General features: G+C 39.0%; 1 protein-coding gene across 2 annotated transcripts; it reads right to left on the bottom strand.

The window, feature by feature from the left end:
- Positions 1-249: 249 nt before the first annotated feature.
- Positions 250-20571, bottom strand: LOC135612037 (DExH-box ATP-dependent RNA helicase DExH6-like). 2 transcript variants are annotated; one of them, XM_065107761.1, is made up of 15 exons: positions 20280-20571; positions 13315-13405; positions 12028-12343; positions 11807-11881; positions 10967-11011; positions 7412-7502; positions 7264-7322; positions 6547-6708; positions 5127-5179; positions 4435-4468; positions 4209-4298; positions 3104-4108; positions 1945-3021; positions 865-1340; positions 250-741 (listed from the first exon to the last, which is right to left on the bottom strand). In XM_065107761.1, exons 1-14 carry the CDS (start codon positions 20392-20394, stop codon positions 960-962), a joined length of 3594 nt encoding a protein of 1197 aa, XP_064963833.1. In that variant the 5' UTR covers positions 20395-20571; the 3' UTR covers positions 250-741; positions 865-959. The 2 variants fall into 2 exon arrangements, with proteins under 2 accessions (XP_064963833.1, XP_064963832.1); XM_065107760.1 differs by having other exon boundaries at positions 250-748; positions 20280-20570.
- Between the last annotated feature and the right edge of the window lie 990 nt (positions 20572-21561).

Raw genomic sequence — 21561 nt, 5'->3', positions numbered from 1 at the left:
TATTACCATTCTCATATAGCTGAATCTCATTAATAGAACTTAAATCTTTTTTTTCCTTTTTTTTCTTACAAACTATAAATCATACTAAATTACCAACTAAACCAGCAAGCACAGTCATCCTATAACTGGATATTTAATTATTTTAATCTTTGTTCCATGTAACAAATATACCAATGCAGCTGGTCCACACCAAATCTAAATCATTAAACATATACTAATTGGATGAAATAATTGCCTAAAACCTTAATCTACATATCAAGTTCAATACTCATGATACTTAATAAAATCAAAATATCAGTAGTATCCAAATAGCTTCATTACCAGCATAAGGGCACTAAATCATTAGAAGAAATATTAGGACGCATCCGTGACAGAAAAATCAAGTTCTTCAACTGACTAGTCTAAACTACAACTTATTGTGGTTCCATTTGCACAACTGTCCTTTTCCTCTTCCAAATAAATATGGATCATTTCCTATGGACAACATGCTCTGTTAAGGATGCCAGTGCTTTCTCAAAATAACAGAACTCGCCGATATTGCTACCATAGAAAATGTCTTTGATGATTCTGAGCACAAGGAAGATTCACCAGTTAGATGTATACGAGACCATGGATTCCATTGACGTGAAACCCCAAAAGCACAGTCCAAATTCAGCAGCTGTGCTGGCAGCTTAAAGCAGTCAGCTTTCGGCCATTTTGCGTACCTGCACTTTCATAAGCCCCCCAAGCAGCAACTATTTCCTGAAAGCTGCAAAGGAAAGCAGTTAGAGGGACCATCAGCATCATCAAACCGCCAAACCAGATAAACAAGCTTTGTAGATGGGTAGAGAAAGCTGATGCGGATTATAAACCTTGGATCAGTACCTCTGTTCGGAATGATCATCCAATATTACCCATTAAATGAGAACTCAAGGGTGATCATTAAAGTTGACAAATGATGGCAGACAAAATAGTAGCTCTTAGCGTCGCCTCTTAAAGGATCTTATCCTTGGTGCAGCGCTACCAGAACCTGGACCAGGAAAAGGAGACCTGACTGGTGAATGGGAGATTGAATGTGCTGATACAGGACTGATAAGGTTGGCTTTCCTGTCTTTGCGGGAGGGAGAACCCTGGACTTTGTCTGAAATTAAAGATCTCAGAAATCCCCCAGGCGGAATGAAGCCCATTAATCTTCTTCCCTGAAAAGGTCTACCTGGGTCAGCCGCATCTCTGCCTGATGGTTGAGGTTCTAGCACAGCATCAGCAAGTACACTGGGTAGTCCATCATAAGAAAGAATGCAGGCAATGGCATACATCGACGTTCCCAATGCAGGTGGCAGAACTGCCTGTGGATACTTTACCTGCAAAGGACAGTCTTTATATAAGGAGACCATGGAAGAGTAATAGAACATTTGATGAACCATAGAGTTGAGGAAGCCGAGTCTCTGCCATAGAGGTAATGCGTAACCTATATAAAACTCACAGAGACTAAGATAAGACAGAAAACTATTTACAGCAAACAAGATTGTAGAAGTGCAAAACTTCCATGTCAATATGAACTCGATGAATCACCAGATGAAAGTCAAATAAGTCAAATTCTTCTTCAGTAAGCCACAAGCTCCTCAATCTGCAACTTTTCTTGTTACAAACATAAGTGTGAAATCCATCTAGGTTTCAAGCTTTAATTTTATGCATAAGCAAGTAGTAACAAGCTTGACACAGTAGAGTTCATTAAAACTTTGTTAAAGGACTTTAAAACTTTCCTAGAAATTAGTCGGTGCAACTTTGCTCTAAGCATTTTGAGATGGTCTATAGATAATGTTTCAGTAATGAAACAAAAACCTTTGCAAATTAATATAAATTGTTAATCATCCAATTTTTTGTCAAACATCTAAATGGTCAAATAAATTGGCAACAGAAAAGAGTCCGTCAGGTCAAGATTTAATAAACGATGCATAATCTTACCTTAAACAAGATAGAGGCAGACAGACGCTCCCGTAAGCAGTATATCTGAGCAACATCAAGGGCTGTTGATTCAAATCTCAGCCATCGATCAACAACAACTGAAACATTATTGTCGGGGGAAGACATAATTTCTTCTCCACATTGTCCAGGCGATATTGTTGTCTCCATCTCATCTTCCTCAAGACTAGAACCATCTAGATCATCATCACTTTCATCATCATTTTCATTTCCAGGAGCAACAACCATTTCCATTGCAAGCAACAACAATGGATAAGGACCAATGAGAGAGCAATTCTTTATGTACATCCCCCCATCTCCTCGAGTAATTTCATCATAAATAATAAGTGGGCAGCCAGCCGCCTTACCAAATGACAAATTAAAGTTAGAAGAATGCGGATGCAAGCGAACTTTGGCACCACTAGGCGTCTCCACTATAGCTCTTTTATCATTCTTTCGACGTGGAAGCAATCTTCCCACCATTGGATAACTACCAGCCATGAGCACTGCCCGCAGAATACCTGGATCATGAGCATTTAAGCTACAACTGGACATATCCGCTGGAATGAAGCCATTTTTTGCCAGCTCATTTTGAAGCTGCTTCCGCATGCTACATAGCATATTCATTGTGCTTGATGAGACAAAATACCTAGAACAAAACTGTGACTCTTGACCTCTATCTTTTGCCTTCCTCCAACAATCAAATGCTGCTACAACAGCTAGCTGATCACTATATCCACCATAGAGAGAAGCAAGTTCAAGTTTTGCGATAGCAGCCTTCTTCCTCCCATCTGGAGCCATTGGGAGAATGAAAGGTTCTCGGTAATCAGCCGCACATGCTAGAGTCAATGCAGGGTCCAAGCAATTCATTAAAATTGCAAATAGAAGCATCTTGCTAGTCGATGGATGAACAGGAAGAGAACCCAGCTTCTTTCCAAGATCAGTAAGTCTTTCATCATGTGTCAAAGCACCGATGTCTTGAAGAACAATGAGTGCATTGCGAACAGTTTCAGGAACAGGAGGATCCAATGTTTTATGTAAAAAGTCTGCTACTCTACAGCTGGGATCAAGTAATTTTACCTGCCAGAAAAAAAAAAATCAAGCCGATAAACCACAGATTTGCATTAACTAAAAGCAAGGAAAGAAAGAAGTGGTATCTTGCCTGCAAACAGAGTTCCTCAATAGGCATTCTCTTTATCTCGGGAACTTGATAATCTGGCAAAGATGCTGCTCGAAATTTGGAGTAAAGATGGTAACAGGTTCCTGGTTGACAACGACCAGCACGTCCCTCACGCTGTCTTGCACTAGCTTTTGATACCCAAGAAGAATGAAGTGTCGATACATTGTTATATGGATCATAACTTTTTTCTTTCATTCTGCCACTATCTATGACATATACAACATCATCAATGGTAACAGCAGTCTCTGCAATGTTGGTTGACAAAATGATTTTACGAGCACCAGCAGGTGGGCGTTTAAAAACCTTCTTTTGCTCTGCAGATGGAATCATAGAATGGAGAGAGAATATCAAAAACTTTGATTGATCTCGAAAATACGGTGAAGCAACCAGCCTCTCTTTGGTTTGATTTATGTCATCCCACCCAGGAAGAAAGACAAGAATAGCTCCTTCTGCAGAATCATTGCATATTTTCCTTAATAGCCGTTCTATCAGGACAGTATCAATATGTTCTGGATTAATACTTGCAAGGTACTCGTTAAGTAGTTCCTCCTCTTCTGCTGATTTTGATATATCTTTCTGCATATGTTTTTTAATAATTTCATATACCTGGAGTTGATTCTCACGCTGAGCCCAATCTAATGCAGACCCTCCATCATTGTCGCATAAAGAACAATCAGCACCAAAAGACAGAAGCATGCAGACATCACCAACTCTACCTTTTCCAGCAAATACCATCAAGGGTGATATACCAGTCAAGGAATGCTTGTAGTTATAAATTCCAGGTGTTTGCTCAGTAGAAATCAGTTCAAGCAAAGGATCAAATTCATCATTAGCGAAAGCCAAATTGATTGCTTCATCCAGGTCATCTTTATATTCTTCAGTCAAGGGACTAGATTCCTGAGATTCACCCACTGCCACGTGATTTAAATGATTACCATCCACGGATTTCAAGATGGTTAGCACATCCTCCAAATAAAAAATCTTGACCTGAAGAAGAAATATCTCAGCAACCATTATTTAGTTATAATTGGCTACTATGCAAAGGTGTAACTTTATGTGGATGGTTAACTCATAACAAATATCTCACAGGATATGTGAAACCAGGGACTTGAATAATCGGGCATCCATTGAAGTAGTTGGAAAATCGCTCAGCATCAATGGTGGCACTCATGAGCACCTGTTGGTTTAAAGGTACAGATAATTGATCAACACTAGACCAAATAAAACAATACACATTGTGCAGAAGTTATAGTTTAGTCATACAATGAGCATGACATGCAACAAAAAGTAGAAAAAAACAAATTAGTACTTACCAATCTCATATGTGGATATGAGGGCAGCAAATCTCTGCAGTTGAGAACAGAAAGCAACAAATAAGTAATGTTTATAAAGTCTTTCAACTTCTAAAACTTGAAACCTGAGTCAATAAAACATACTGTTAAGGCTACATATAATATTCCTTAAAAGATGCATAATATACAGCATTGTATAGGTCACACTTCACTGTTATGGAGCAAATAAAAAGGGGGAACCCGGTACACATGGCTCTCTAAAATGCAACCAGGATGCGTAAAGTGACAAAACAAAATGACCAACAGTATAACCAATGGACGGGATACTGACCCCACTTGTTAATAATTATTGTATCAGTTATTTTATTGTTATGGAGCAAACAACGAAAGGCAACATAGTTCACAGTTCACACAACTCTCGCTAAGTCTAGCCCATGCAAGCAAGACCATTTCCATGATTTTTATGGAGCAAAAATTAGAGCAAAATAATTTGAAATTGCAGACAAGAGACTTTGATGAAAATTCAATCATTCCTGGACTGCTATATTCCCAGGTCATAGAGCATATGAAAATAGGGAATTCCTAAAACAAAAGGGATCCACATATCAGGAACTTGTGCATCAGTAAGATTTTTATTGAGATATATAGTATATGGTTTATATATAAATAAAACAGAAATCGATTCAAGCATTCAAGTGGCTTTTTCCAAATACCTGATAATTGCCAGCATAAAATCAGAAAATCTGTCTCTTTCATGAATTTCATCCTAAAAGTAGAGTACAATAGATATTAGTCACAGGTATTAGAAGAAATGTAACAAATAATAATTGCTAGATAAATCAACATACAGATATATCATAATTAGTTTGAGTTTACCCCAAAAAAATACAAGACTCATTCAATCAGTTTGAATTCAGATCAATTGACCATAGGTACTAGATGGAATTGGAAACTTCTCAATGTCTCAATAGTAGAGATGCATCACAATGACAACCTCTTATACCCAATTAGGAAAGCCATTCTAAGACTCCACATATCACTATCAAATTGTCCTAACCCATGCAGGCCATTCATTCAGGAAATACAAATCCAACAAATATATACAGATTAGAGAGATATAACCAAGATAAAAAGGCCATATACCATGGCATATTGGAACTCATTGTTCATAATTCTGCACAGATATGTTTGGGCACAAGCGGCATTTACTGGACCAACATCCTACCACCAGGCCGACCAAGAGAAACCAGGCGGTAGATCCTGTGCAAACCTTGTACCACCTAGTACTCTCAGTACAAGGCCTGTACATCTCAGTACATGACCTGCACAACCCTGTAGTTATTTTATCTTTCAACCTTTTTCTTCGAACTTTTTCAAAACCTGTATTGCACCGGCATACCAGCAAACAGTATACCAAGTATGCTGGCCCAGATCAGTTTGGGTATTACACAGTTAGCCGCATGTTTTGCATATGTCACCATTTATGCCCCTTCACTCTTTTTTCCAACGAGCAGAAATGCTCTCTCTTTTTGCTCCTGTTCTTCTCAGGGGAAAAATATTGTTATGTTCAACATTTTCGATGATATTCAAACTTGTCTTTTTTATTTTTAACTTGGGCAGCTCCAAAGAAGATAACTTAGTTTAATAAACAAAAATGGTTATTGCAGACACATAATGCAACATGCACTGCATATAGTTGCATTAAAATGTTGTCATTTATGCCACTTCCCCTTTTAATCCCACATTCAACACACGCAAAATCACTCCCCTAGCACACTTATTCTTTGAAAAGAAAAGGATTGTAGTCTCTCTTTTTATTCTGGATATAAGAAACCCAATCCTATTCTCATTAACTTTAAATTGGGCAGATTACAAGGAAATTGTATCATACACAATGGTTCACTGATCAGGGAGTTCCTCCATAATAAATTCTTGAACATGGTGCACAAAGAAAAAAGCCTTTGCTTTAGAGAAAATCTGTAAAATCTAATCAAAACCATAAAGATCATTATAACACTGAAACAGGCCTTTAATTACACGAATTATAATCCTTACCATAAAAACTCAATTAAATAACCACCTATACAAAGCAGAACCAGATTACAAAACCTTATGACAGAAAGAAAGCTTTACCACAATAACATGGGTTATTCCTTGGAAACAATCCTCCATCTGCCTTCTTCCAGCTTCTGCACTTGACAAGTTTGAGCCTCTGCTAATAAGCAATCTTAAAAGTACTCCGTTTGTGCAGAACATTATTGATGACTGCTTCCCACCCTTGGACTCCAAACGAATCTGGCATAAGAAAAGTAAACTTGAAATTGCTTAAAATATTCTTACAACACTTTATAAAGGACAGAAGTCTGAGAGTATGATTCTAAAATGAAAAAAGTATCAACAGTAGCCTAGCAACATAAGTAATCGCTGAAATTTAATATGTATTGATAAAACAAAAAAAAAATGATGTGCTAAGTTTACAACCAAACCCCGAACAAACCCAATCTAACCCAACATAACAAAGAAAAAGAAACTGATTTGATTAAGTAAATATGGGTTAGATCTTCTTCCAACCTTGATTTCTCAACCATAACAGAAAAAGGTCAAAAAGAATACAACGGGAGGTTAACCAGTGCAAATAAGATGAGGAATCAGAAATATTAAAAATAAAAACTTAACTAGTGCCATGCTATCTAAAGCATCAACAGCTACGTGGACTATCAAATAACTATCAAATTAGATATGCTATCAAATACACTGTGGCTTCCAGAACCTCTTTTAACAAAGCCAAAACACCTACTTTGATTCAGGAGTACAGTTAATTAACAAGCACGAGCTTGCAAAATCACTTACCTTATATCCAACAGTTTCTCCAACAGTTTCCCCCCTCTCATAAGAGATTCTTTCCGCAACTATACAGCCCACAAAAATAAGAAAAGCTTTAGATAGTGACTATGCCGAGAACATATTGAGCAAAAGATATATACCAAATAGTAATCACCTGAAATAGCTGATATGCGCCTAGGTTGTGTGCATATAATTTTACATGCCTCGCCTTTATCCCACATATAATCCAAGAGATACTGAGGGACCTGATTTTCATCAAGGAAAAATTACTTTACCAGAAAAAGATAAATTACAAATGAAAAATAGAAATGGCTGATCTTCACCAAAAAGTAAAGAGTTCAAAATAGAGAGGCATACATTGACTAAAAAATGACATCTAATATTATGTATATTCAAGGACATTAGAAGCAAGGCTCGTAATATCGCTTGGCACGGTATGGATGGTGTCTACTGGTCCAACAACCGACCAGTACACAAAGCAGGACAAACCGAACAGTATACCCAGTACAGGGGCTGTACCATTCAGTACAGGGTCTGTACCACCTGGTACATCCAGTCGGTGCTGGTACTGTCCTGTTTTGTAAAAGAAAGTGTTCCTGAAATTTTGAATAGACAAAAAAAGCTGCAGTCAATAAATTTTCTCTTGATTTCTTCTTTCCCATATTTATCTCCCCACTATTATGCAAGTTCCCTTATGCTTTATAAGAGTTAACATATTCTCTACAAATGTTAATCTCTGTTGGCCCTAGCTATTTGGCCAGAAATGGATCTTTTAGTTCTATTCTTTCTAATTGATCTTAAGTAGTTAATTCTTGCTCTTTAACTACAATAACAATAACAACAAAACCGTAAATCTCAACTATTTATGGTCGGCTACATGGATTGTTGTCGCTATTGAAATCGATAGAAAGCTATATGCTTAGTTAAGTTCAAAATATTTCAATCTTTATTTATAGTTTCTATTAAAGTCTTTCTAGTTCTTCCTCTATCTCTCCTCATACCACTAATATTAATTATTTCACCTCTTCTGACTACTGCATCCGAAGATCGCCCTAGCACATGCTTATACCATCTTAAATGATTTTCTCTCATCTTCTACTTTATCGAAACGATATCGGATTGTTCACGAATAAAAATATTTCTTTTCCTATCTTTCTCAGTAACTTCACACGTTATCTCAACATTCTCATCTCGACAGCGTAAACTTTTTATATATGTTTTTTCTTTACTGCCCAACACTTAGATGCATAAAGCATTGTTGCTCTCACAATCATCTTATAAAATTTTTCTTTTAATCTCAAAGGTATCCAATAATCACACAAGACTTCTGACACCTCTCGTCATTTTGTAAATTTTTTTCTTATAAAATTCTTGCTCTTTAACTGATTAAACTAAAGCCTCCACTAATCAAGTCTCCCTCAAGACCATGCAACCAATCATCCATATCATCATCTAATCAAATCAATAAAGATGATAATTTTGCATTAAAGAACCATAGACATTTCCGCATCACAGATCAACTCTTGACCATCTACTGAAAGTTAGACCCAAGTACATGACCCATGTTATATTAGCCAAGGAATGCAATTTCGAAAAATACCGCCCGATACGGGCGGTACGTACCGATCCGTCAGTTGACCGATACACGAACCGCCCATTACCGGACGAAACGATATATATATATATATACATACATACATACATACATATATATATATACATATAAAGCGACATCACCATTTTCAACGAATATTTATATATAAATATTTATATATAAACTTATATATATAATAGAAAATAAAAGGATAATATATTTTTGCATTTACGAAAGAGAATGATTTCTTTGCACCTAAAAAGATTCTGTAGATTTCTTTCTAGATTCAATTGAATTGATACACAAGTAAATACGTATCATGTACCAGAACGTAACACACCATATACGTACATCTTTCGGTTTTTATTTACTGAAAACGGCATGTGATATATAGGAAATATACTATTAAATAATTATGAATCGTGGATACATACGTATCCTTGACATACTGAAACGACGACTATTATTGGTATCAAACCTATATATATATATATATATAAACTCGACGATGTCGCGTCACCTTTTATAAATAAATATATATATATATAATCTTTTATATATATATATATATATATATATTAAATATTTATATGTATATATATAAACGAGGCGACGTCGTCGAGCCTGGGAGAAGAGAGAGGCGACGTCACACCGTATATATATATATATATATATATATATATATATATATATACCGAGCGATATATCGTTCGGTATACCGCTCGATATACAGTATCGTACTGTACCGAGCTAACGTTGAAACTCTGATATGGTACGAAATTGCGAACCTTGATATTAGCTACCATGTGCTTCTGTACCACAACAGGACCGTTCTTGTAAAGAAATATGTAAGATTTAGCAACAATGCAAATTTCAGTAGAAATCAGTGATTTAAAAAGCGCTAGGCGCCAAGGTCCAAAAACGCCCGAGGCGCTAGGCGCTCGCCCGAGCGAAGCGAGACGCTAAAATATAAAAATATATAATATAATTAATAAATATAATTATTTAAAATTTTAAATAAAAATATGCTATTAAATTAAGAAAAATCTAAGATACAAAATCACAATGTCACATTAACAAAAAGTTTCAAAATTCAAAACAATGAAATTTTACATCAAAGTCATTTATGTTGAAGCCTAGCAATAATTTTAAATAAATAAAAATTAACAACATTAAAATCAAAATAATATATTATTAATCTATTAACAGTATTAAAAAGTAATCATTTCAAAATTCAAATAAACTTAATATTAAGAGTATACAGTATACTGAGCCTGACGGAGAAACAAGGAAGCAGCGGCGAGCGACGGCAACAGCAGCGGGAAAGGGAAAGGGAGCGGGAGGCGCGAGCAGCGGGAGGGCTCGCGGGAGTCGCGAGCAGCGGGAAGGCTCGCGGGAGGGCTCGCGAGCGGCGCGAGCAGCGGGAGGGCTTGCGGGAGGCGCAAGCAGCGGCAGCAGGAGCAGGAGCGACGAGCAGCGAGATCGGGATCGGGATCGGGAGCGACAGCGGGTTAGGGTTGGGTAAGGGTTATATCGGTTTAGTTGGTTCGATTGCCCAAGCGGCGCCTGTTTGAAGCGCACCGCCTGGGACATTAGCGAGGCGCTCGGGCCTCGCCTCGCCTCGCTTGACCGCCCGAGCGCCTTTTTCAATCACTGGTAGAAATTATATGAGAATCTGATTTGTCAAAGATGATAAAGCTGGATCTCGCTTTCATATATGGTAAACAGCAAGCACAATCTAGAGTTCTTTACTTAATTAACATAAGGAAATCTAACATATGACCAAATATCTGCATGACCTATTAACTATTAAGCACTAGATGACTTTAAAACAGACCCTGCAGTCTTATTTATTCAGAGAAGAATGATAATATAACAAGCACAATAGTTCATAGACAGAACAACCACATTTTAGAGAAGAAAATTAACAAAAATACCGTGTCAAATTGGCAACTGAAATAATATAAATAAATAAAAATATAACAAATGCAAAAAACACACTGTAAATGTCTTCATCTCAAAAATGAGATGCAAAAAATAAAGGAAAATAAGCACTAAAAAATTAAGCAGAAACTTTTTGGCAAGATAAGCAAAAACAAATCAAAGAACTGGCACCTGAGTGGTTTTACCGCAGCCAGTCTCACCAGATATAAGCACAACCTGATAAAGAAAAATATGTTAGCTGACAAGATCTCTAAGAACATAATCATCTGGATCATATGTACTGTCAGAAACATGTTGTGCCAATAAACTAAGAAGCAGAAAAATCAGGGGTATACTTAAAACGTCCGTACTATGTAGTGCTTACAAGGAAATATTCACTTTGAATCTTTAATCTATGACCTATATCCAAGAAAAGAGCTTTCTACATCCCCATTACTATTATAATCTAAGAAAAATTATACACTTTTTTGGTGGGTGTAGCTGCTGTTCATCATCTTTCTGCTCCCTGCGATGTTCTCTCATCATACAGTCAGAAACAATAAAAAACAAGTGTATCAATCCATTTCCTTTTGGAAACATCACAAGAAAACTTGATAAAAGCCCATAGAGTACTTAGGAACATGTTTCCATATATCTTAATTGGACAGATCTACTAGTTATTTATGAATCAAGTATGCAATTTAGTTATCATCAAATATAGCCTCTCACAATGTAGCTGAACAAATGTGTGTGGATATTTTGTATGTTACAATTACATATTAGTATCAACTGAACTAAATATGCAAGCGATTTAAGGAAATATTACCTAGGAATCAAACCCATTGATTCCTATGAATAAAAACCAAAATCCATATCGCAAACAAACTACTTGCTTAAATATACATGGCTAATCTCATATCGTGATGTTTTTAGCTTGAGAGCATTTAAGGAACATATCACATAACAGTCGAAGTACATCAACATCCGCGCTTCATTGAACAATGCAAAGAAATTTTGATAGGGTGGAAGAACCTGGTTAGTTTCCAGTGTTGATGTTATGCCATCCTTGAAGGACGCAATTGGAAGTTTAGCTCTATCTTCCACAATCTGCAGAATTTTCATGTGTACTTAATTCAACAAAAGACAAATTATGAAAAAATAAGAAAAAAAGAAATGTTTAAAGCATCTCATAAGAGACATGAACAAATAAAAGGAACTATTATTTTCAATTAAATTTGATAACAAGGAACGACCTTTCTCAACTGTGATGAATTATTTATTCTGGAAGCTAGCTGCTCCACCTTTTTTGAAATATCCGACTTCCGCATTGCTGGTTTGCAAAAACTAGAATCTTGCTTCCACTGTCCCTTACCAACTTTGACACTTGAATTGTTCACTGCATCTTCTCTCTTCTCTACATCATCAGGAGGATAACGCAAAAAAAGATCTTGTAGAACTTCTTTCACCTCTTCCGAAAATTGCAAGCAAGTGATCATTTCTTCTTCCTTCTTAATGGATCCATTTTTCTTTTTACTTTTGTATACAGAAAGACGTCTTCTTTCTCCATACCTGAATGAGGTTCGCCATATAAAAAATTATTAAAAGAAAGATCTCTAGCTTTGAAATTAATAAATCCAGCATTTCAGCATCTAAGCAATGATCCAAGCATTTATTTGTTTCTAATAGTATTAGAAGGATAACAAAATTTCAAAAAGGAGAAACATGACAGATAGCATGTATTAAGTTTTATCAAAGGAAACAAAGATTGTCATGCCAACCAGTAAAGATCAGAATGTATGTGCCAAAAAAGATAATAGGCAAGCATTTGCAGACCTTAGCCCCTGTGCCAATACTGCAGATAGAAGTGTAGATTAAACTTTGCCTGTGCCAGCTTATGTAAGGGCATATTGATCAGCATAACACACACACACAGAAAGGAATCAACAGGCACCGATGCCAGAAAATGTTAATTGTTGACAAAAAAATTAGTCTAAAAAATTTGCAGGGGAATGGATCCAAAATTTCCCCATTCAGCTGCTATAGAAAAATCCACAGAAACTGATGAAAGATAAGATAAAGTTCAAAGATGTAAAAAATAGAAACCAATTTCATTCTATCTTATTGTACAATATTACACAAATAAAGCACATTAGAATTTGCCTAGAAAACAATCTCCTTCTAAAAAAAGACCACTCCTCCTTTGTTGCCTCACTATTTCACCAAATTCTACCATTTTTCAATAGCTGAGTTTAGCATACAATATCTTCAGAGTTTTACGTTTAATCAGCTACAAACCAATACAACTGCATACCACCATCACAGGTTTGGCTATGAAAGGCAAGATGGCATCACACCATGCATAAAACTCCAACACTAGCATAAGGATCAAGCTCTACAGGCATGAAAGACAGGACATATCACATCTAGACTCATAATTTGTAGAATCCTTATCTAATTATTGCAGATATAAAGATATATCTTGAGAAATAAAGATATGGTTTTGCACTTTTAGTCTTCATCTATGTTCCTTTAACACTCACCCAGAACTTTTTGATATCATTCCCATTTTTCTGCACATTTCGTGAATTGCAGCTCGTTCTTGTTTTGACAAACCTGATTCGAAAGTGTACACTGCAGAGTAAAGCACAGAGACATTTGATAGTTGGTTAGGTCAATATATAATATTAAAGTAATGTTAACACAACTAACAATCTGATTTAACAAACAGTTTATGATGCATACCCAATAGATGGTATATCACCAACTGACAGTATAAAATCTACAAAATGCATTTTATCAGGACAGAGAATAAGAACACTCTATAAAATTGGAAATCTAGCCTATCTTTATTGAGCTTCCTGAGATACAAAACTAATTGGTTTATAGAATGAAATGCCAATTAAAATCAATAACAGTAACAATACAGTAAAAAAAAGTTAAGCACCAATTTGGTATCCAAGTGCTCACAAAAAAGTAAAATGCATCATAATCGACCAATAAATTTGTCAAGAGTTGTTGATATCAAATGCAAGCAAATAATCATCGACTGTCAGACCACAAAAATATGCTACAAGAAGAGAATAATTGCACAACAAACAAAAGGTAAGCGATTTCTATGGGATTTATAAAATACATTTAGATCTAAACAGTCATAAATAATTGATTGACATAGGTAGTTCAAAACAAGGTCTTCAATTTCAAATAATACCGCCCGTACCAGTCCGCCAACAGACCGGTACACGGACCGCTCACTACCGGACGGTATTATATATATTTATATATATATATATACACACACACACACATATATATAGGCGACGTCACCAAAAATATATATTTTACTATATATATATATATATATATATATATATATATATATATAGAGAGAGAGAGAGAGAGAGAGAGAGGAGACATCACCTCGACGCCGCCTCATTTTTCTACGATGTCACCTCTTTTTTCTACGACGTCACCGAAAATATATATTTTACTTTATACATATATATATATATATACCAAGCGGTATACCGCTTGGTATATATTACCGTATCGTACCGAACGAATCTCGAAACTCCAGTACGGTACGATATTTCAATCCTTAGTACAAAGCACATGGAATAACCTACAACATATATAAAATAGAAAATTAATTGACCACCATGAGGAGCCAACAATAAAAAAGCACCTGTGCTACAGCACAATGACCTAATTGTCACGGACTTAGCTGGTTTTGCCTAAGTCGTGCGGCACCTTTGCCTGTCCGTCCGCAAAGGTCAGCCTCCCCGAAACCTCCCATGGTCCCTTAGGACCTACAAAAGAGAAAACGGGTTAGAGAAAGCGCCTCACTCAGGATCCACAAGCAAACATTCTAGGAAACACTTCATAGACAATGCAAATTACAAACAGACTTTACAAGCTCTGAACGGTTACACAACAAAGGGTCAAAATGGTCCACTACAGACCAAATATCAATCACAAGTGTCCACATGACACAACCTTTATTTACAAACCTAAGAAGGCCACCAAACTCAACTAAAATGGGGCTTTTAAGCCTTCGACCGTCTCTCTGCATGTTGTGCAAAGCATGAACAAACCAAAAGATACGGACATATATAAGTATTACATCAAACATCCTGTTTAGAACTTTGTCCGTGACATTCTCCCCCACTTATTACTTCGATGTCCTTGTCAAAGCCTTTTGCCGACATTGCAACTCCTCGCCTTTGCTGAGTCTTCAATCTTCTGCTCTAGCTGCAATGTGCCTCTTGGCTCTCAGCTACTCTCCGCTGCTGTTGTTGAGTAGTCGAACTTTTGATCTGCTATGCTGTTTCAACTCGCCAATGACTTTGACTCTAGTGTGAGGTTGGCTGAGTTGTGTTGATCCTTGTTGATTCCTGCGGATCCTTCAGATGAAGGAAAAGACCATCCTTACTATGCGCCAGTCTCTCAAATACCACATGCTGCTTGAACTGGGTGGATGCTTGTTGGAGCTTTAACGAGCATCGCCTCACAAACTTTCGAAGTTTTGGGTCCTTCCTCCACAAAATGTCCATCGACTCTTCTTTCATTTAGTTGTCACTTCCAAGTAGATTTGCATCACTTCCGCTTTCGATTGGCATTCTGTTGGGAAATGAAGTGGATAATCTACTCTCAATAGCACTGATCACCATTGGTGAGAATTTGACATCTATTGTCTTCCATTATCTTCGAAAGGTCTGTGAACCTGTGCAGCGCTCCTCTGCTGGATAGATAAGAGAATTGGGGTACTCGATTTCACCCATTCTCTTAAGAGTTGAGAAGACAATGGTTACTTGACTTCGCTCGCCTCCTCAAGGGTTGTACTCCATGCATCGAGCTGGTTACTAACCTTCACCTGCTCTTTGCTCACACTTCTGAATCACTCGAAGTGTTTGCACTCCTTGCATTGAATTAGCTACTGTGATTCACCTTCTCAATGTTATCGAACTTCTGGAATGCAGGAAGCTTTCACCCCAACTTAGAGTAATTCTCTAATAGATTTGGTCGCCTCTGGGATTGTACCGTCTTCTCCATCAACCCTGCCGCCTACTCCACTGCGTAGCAAAGGTACAGCACCGCGTACTACCTGCTTCGTTCCTTGGTCGTGCACTCTTGCATGACCCGAAGTCCTTCACTTTCAGCTATCTTGATGAGAAGCACATTGACACCGGTCTTACGAAGTTCCTTGGCCTCTGCCCTTCAGCCTTGTCTCGGTACTTGGAGTTTGCCTCTGCATGCTCCACCTCCTTGGCCCCTTTCACGACCAAGCGCTCTCCCTCCATGAGAGCAAGGGATCAATGACTTTCACGGAAGTCTTGCCTCTGCGGTACCATGGTGTTGCCATGCCCATGGCCCTACCATCCGTCGTCTCGCATCTGCATCTCTTTTCTTTACGATCAGTAGATATGTCTTTGTGGCACTCCTCCGAGTCCACCTCTATTCTAACTGATGCTTGATTTTGGGTAGCTAAGTCTCTCTGGACTTGTCGTCGCTTCCTCGCCCCTTTTCGACCCCCTGCTTCAACACCTCTGTGTTCTCCAAGCAGCTCCCTTTGGTCGATGAAAAGACAGACTGCAACTCCCATGCATGGCCTCTGCCATCACGTTGTAGGGTTTGCACCGATTCTGTTCTCCTTAGCTTTCTTGGTAACAACGTTCGCTTACTCGATCTTGTCCTCTGACTTGCCGGGCTCCCTTAAACGAATATGGGCTATGGAGCAGTCCAACTCTCCAGCTGCTTCGATCATACCTCTGCATGATCAAGTCCCTCCCATGGGACTCACTGGTACTTGCATTCGAACTTTTCCCTCGGTGGAACACAGCCCCAATATACTGATAACCAAGGCTTTCATCTGATGCAAGATTCGATGCACGCACGGAAGACCCGCCTCTGCAGTACCATGGCCTTCAATCCTTGAATCCATAGCCCTTCTTGCCATCGTGTTGTTCACCAAAGTGGAGCTTCCAGTAGCTCTTGATCATACCTCCGTATGATATAGTCCCTCACAGGACTATGTCGTGTGTATCGCATTGCCACGAACTATTCCACCACGATCCGCTGCACCATGTCGCCTCCTAGTGACATCTCTATTGCATTTTGATCCTTGTGGGATGAACTCGAATTGTGATTCCTCCATGTGTGGCCTTTGCCAATACATCGTAGGGTCTCTTCCACTTTCGATTTTGTTCGCTCCTTTGGCAATCGACCTTCATCCACCCACTCTTGGGTCACACCTAGTTGAAGCACCGCTCTAGGACAGTCCGTCGCCTAGTAGCTCCCGAAGTCCACCAATTGCAACGCAATTGGTGGACCGTTGTTTGGATCTTGGGCCTCTGCCCCTACCAGCACAATCTCCGCTGCGCACCGCTTCCTGCCTGGCAACTTGACTGGCAACACTGTGGCATATTCTTCAAGAGTACCCACCTCCGCGTTCTCTTGCCCCGTGCCAAGGCCTTCTGAACCCAACTTCGCCTCCGCAAGTTGAGTCGCCTTAGTTCCTCCATCAAATGCTTCTCCGAGATAAGGTGCATGTGCCCAGAAACTCCCTTCGTCTTTGGCACCATGCAAGATGAGTCCGCTCCATCAGAATGAAGGACCCATGGAACAACATGATCCTGCTCTTGCCTCTGCAAAAGTTCATGTCCTTGACCTGTGTCCAAGGAAAGCACCATGCCTCCGCTCCATGTTTCATCTTCTATGCTGGCTCTCTTCATGCGGCTTGGGTACTTCACCAAGTTACACCCAAGTTGCTCAGCTCCTCGTTTTTGCATTGAGTTGATGGTGGCCCTCGCGCCTACCATTCCACGGGTCAGCCCTCCCTAGAGTCCAATCTCCATATCGACTCCAAGTGTGCCTTCATTTCGGTTACTTTGGATTGCTCCCCCACTTGATCTCGCAATGCATCCACCAATGCATTCTCTCAAGCGAGATCATGCGACGACTCCTCGCCGCTTGCTCGGTCCATTGAACTTCGTGGAGTTGTTGTTTGTTAAGATACTCCTCCTCAACATATGCGGTTTGTTGCACATGATTCTCCCTCTAGAGAAACCGGGTTCTATTCCTCTTGGATAACTGTCCCGTTGAAGCAACATCTCTCTTCGCTTCCTTCTCTCTGAAAGTTTCGGAGACCACCATCCCCTTCGGACTACTCCGATTTGCTGAACAAACTATGCATTATTCTGCCTCCTACAAATGCACTTGCTAGATTGCGACTCCACGTCAATACAGCCCCCGCTGCACCACTCAAGGCCTAGCAATATGCTGAACTCGCTGCACACTTCAGCCTCCTATGAACGTATCCTTCACATGCCGACGAGAAAGTTTCAATGCTCCATGACGCCGAGTTTCGGTCGCCTTGGGATGGCCACGAATATTTCATCATCCGCATACAAGCCTATGCATAAGTACCGAATTCTTTAAGTTAGCAATTCCCCTCACCTCTGTGAACTTTGCACAACTCCTTCGGTCACTGAGCAACTCATTCCACCTTGCATGGTCTCATCCTTTACCAAGCGCCTCGCTTGCCTTGAGCACCATTAAGTACAGTTGTCAATGTCGAGCCGTAGCTCAAACTCAGCCATCCCAACCTTTGTGCGCTCCGCATTCTTCCAAGCTTGCTTATTCTCGTGGTGCCTCTTGCGCGAAGGGTTGGCCATTCCTCTGAATGTCAATCTCAGATGCCCGCTCCTCCGAGCGACTCCTTTTCCCTGCATCTTCATGCCCATTTTCCCCCAAACGATCGCGCGTGTGTTGACTGCCCTTAACGCAGCCCCGCTAGGTCCCCCACATTTGCATGACAAGTGTTTCTATGAGTGCTTGTCCCGCTCTGATACCATCTGTCATGGACTTAGCTGGTTTTGCCTAAGTCGTGCAGCACCCTTACGTGTCCTCCGCAAAGGTCAGCCTTCCCGAAACCTCCCATGGTCCCTTAGGACCTACAAAAGAGAAAACGGGTTAGAGAAAGCGTCTCACTCGGGATCCACAAGCAAACATTCCGGGAAACACTTTATAGACAATGCAAATTACAAACAGACTTTACAAGCTCTGAACGATTACACAACAAAGGGTCAAAATGGTCCACTACAAACCGAATATCTCTCACAAGTGTCCACATGACACAACCTTTATTTACGACCAAACCCAACTAAAATGGGGCTTTTAAGCCTTCGACCGTCCCTCTACATGTTGTGCAAAACATGAACAAACCAAAAGACACGGACATATATAAGTATTACATCAAACATCCTGTTTAGAACTTTGTCTGTGACATAACGGAACAAGATGATAGTTCTCAAGCTTAAACTCCCAAAGGATATGACCTTCTACAGATTTTTAGCTTGCCTTTGCTCAGTTTATAATAACCCATCTGAAATTTTCTACACCGTATCGGTTCATGCCTTCCTCTCTTCTACTTTGACCATGCATTTCCATCATAGGGGAAATTCAAACCTTCTTTTGTTTAAATTGTGATGATTGCACTTATTTAAATGCAAATATTCAGCATCATCCACTGGATCTTAACTAGCTTTACAATAACTTCTTTAGAGATCCTTCTTAGATGAAAAAGAAATTCATCATCTTGAAAACCACATAGAAAACCTAATTTTATTAAAAAACATATTGTAGGTAGTCCGTTAACTTTTGATGATCAGAAGAATCTTCTTTGACATTCTCAGAAGTTGGACAATCTCAACCAAGCATCACTATGAATGCATAACACATTATCTCAACCAAACTAAAGAATTTGTTAAGCAAGTTTTTCAGTCCCTTGCCACTTCTACCAGAGAATTTTAGATCAACCCTCCTGACTATATGTCTCTCCAATATAAGGGAGAGAAAAGTCCCCCAAGGTGGTAAACTAGAGCCGATAGTAAACTACTATATTGCTGGAGAATAACCGATAAGGACAAAAGATGACAACAGAACTCCCTAAGAACTTGGACTTGTTTATAGGGCTACTATTTGCCAAAGAACATAAAACAATAAAAAACACAGGTGACACAGACCTGCAAATAGCTGATTCTTGGTGCAGATACCACTGCAAAATGCTTCTTGGAGGTGATGCATAATGTCATGCATCTCAGGGGAACTAGACAACTAGAAGGAAAGACATAACGTCCAATTCTTTCAACAAAATGCTTAACACGAGAATAATCTCACATTTTGATCACGCACGTAAGCATAATATCATACTTTGAGCATCAATCAACCATACAAGCAATTAGATATCCGTTCTCAAATAAGCATAAAAAAAAATTGACAAAGGAGAATTAGGATAAAAAAGAAATAAGCATAAACGTTTTACAATCTGCATGCATCAATTAAGAACTAAGCAGCATAAAGTCGTACACTTTCCAAGCATACTGAAGAGATTGCATTACTCCAGATGAAAACCCAGAAATGACCAAGAAGTTTATACTGAAGAGATTAGAAAACACCGAAGCAAAGAAGCAATCTTTCTTCGTCTGGGGTTCAAGAATTCGAAGGGTACCTTCAGCTTCGGATGTCCGGAACTCCTCGAGCACTTTGCCGATACGAACTCGGGTGGCCTCGGTGACGACGCCCGACGACTGCTGCTCTCCTCCTTTTCCTTTCTTCTTCCCCATGTCCCTCTTCTTCTTCTTCTTCTTCACAACGAGAGTGACGATGGGAGAGGAAAGGGACGGGGCGAGGGAACGAATCAGGCTTCTCGGCTGCCTCCTCCGGAGTTGGTCTTATTCGTTATTGCGCTCTCGAGAAGGCAGCTACGGCCCTTCTGCTTCGCCTCCCTTGTCTTGTCGGTTTCCTATTCCTGATATAGGAATCCAGAAACCTAGATTTGGGGCAACGCGCGCACGAGCGTCCAAGCGGCCCCTCTTCCCGAGCCCAAGATGGCTAGGGTTTCTATTCCTATCCAACAGAGCTCGGACGAGGGAGGCCGGCCCGGTTGAGCCCTAAGTTGGTGCTACGCAGCAGCAGGCGATCCGGATCCGTCTCCAATTCTGGATTCGGATTCGCATGGATCCTATAACCAATCGGATTGGATTACCCGATGTTAACTGTCGACGGGTTCCGTTAGGGCCTGCCTCCTTTTGGACTATATATATATATATATATATACATATTTAAGAAAATTAAACATTTTTTTTCTTAATGAAAGTTAGGTAAATATCAAAACTATCTTCAAACAAAAAGATAAATATACTAAAAAGTTGATAGAAAATTTATGCGGTTCAATAGTTTTTGTTCGTATCCATATAGAACATTAAAATTTTCATAGTATAAAATCATTTATAGGATTTGTTCGTCACCTTAACGTAGAAATATATCAAATACGTATAGGATAACCTAATTCAGGTCCCTTTCCATACCACGATTTGAACAAAACTGATGGGTTGTGATTGGAACTAGAACTAGTAGATCTCATGTTCAATCACAAACAAAACACTTGCTGTCATTATTCACATTCACTATTGATGGTGGGAGTTGGATAGTAGTAGTGCCATCAAATTGATCCAGCAGAACTCAAGCTATTGTTTGCAGAACTTAAAGAACTTAAGAATATGTTCTAAGAAAGATGCCAAGGAGAAAGGAAAGCTGGTGCCCACAGAAACAATTCAGCATAAAGAATTGTGAAGCAGTTTTGGGAAGACTAATTCCTCAGTTCATCTACCATGGAGTTTCAGATAAGTAATGACTTGAAGAAACTTAAGAGTCGACTGTTTTGTGTTGGTTTCCAGCTTTGTTAACAGTTTAAGACAGTGCAGCATTGAAAGAGTTTTTATGTCCTGAAA

This window comes from Musa acuminata, chromosome BXJ2-5 (assembly GCF_036884655.1).
Source record: "Musa acuminata AAA Group cultivar baxijiao chromosome BXJ2-5, Cavendish_Baxijiao_AAA, whole genome shotgun sequence".
Lineage (NCBI taxonomy): Eukaryota > Viridiplantae > Streptophyta > Magnoliopsida > Zingiberales > Musaceae > Musa > Musa acuminata.
Note: the sequence above shows the minus strand (reverse complement) of the source record. Positions and strands in the feature narration are given on the sequence as shown.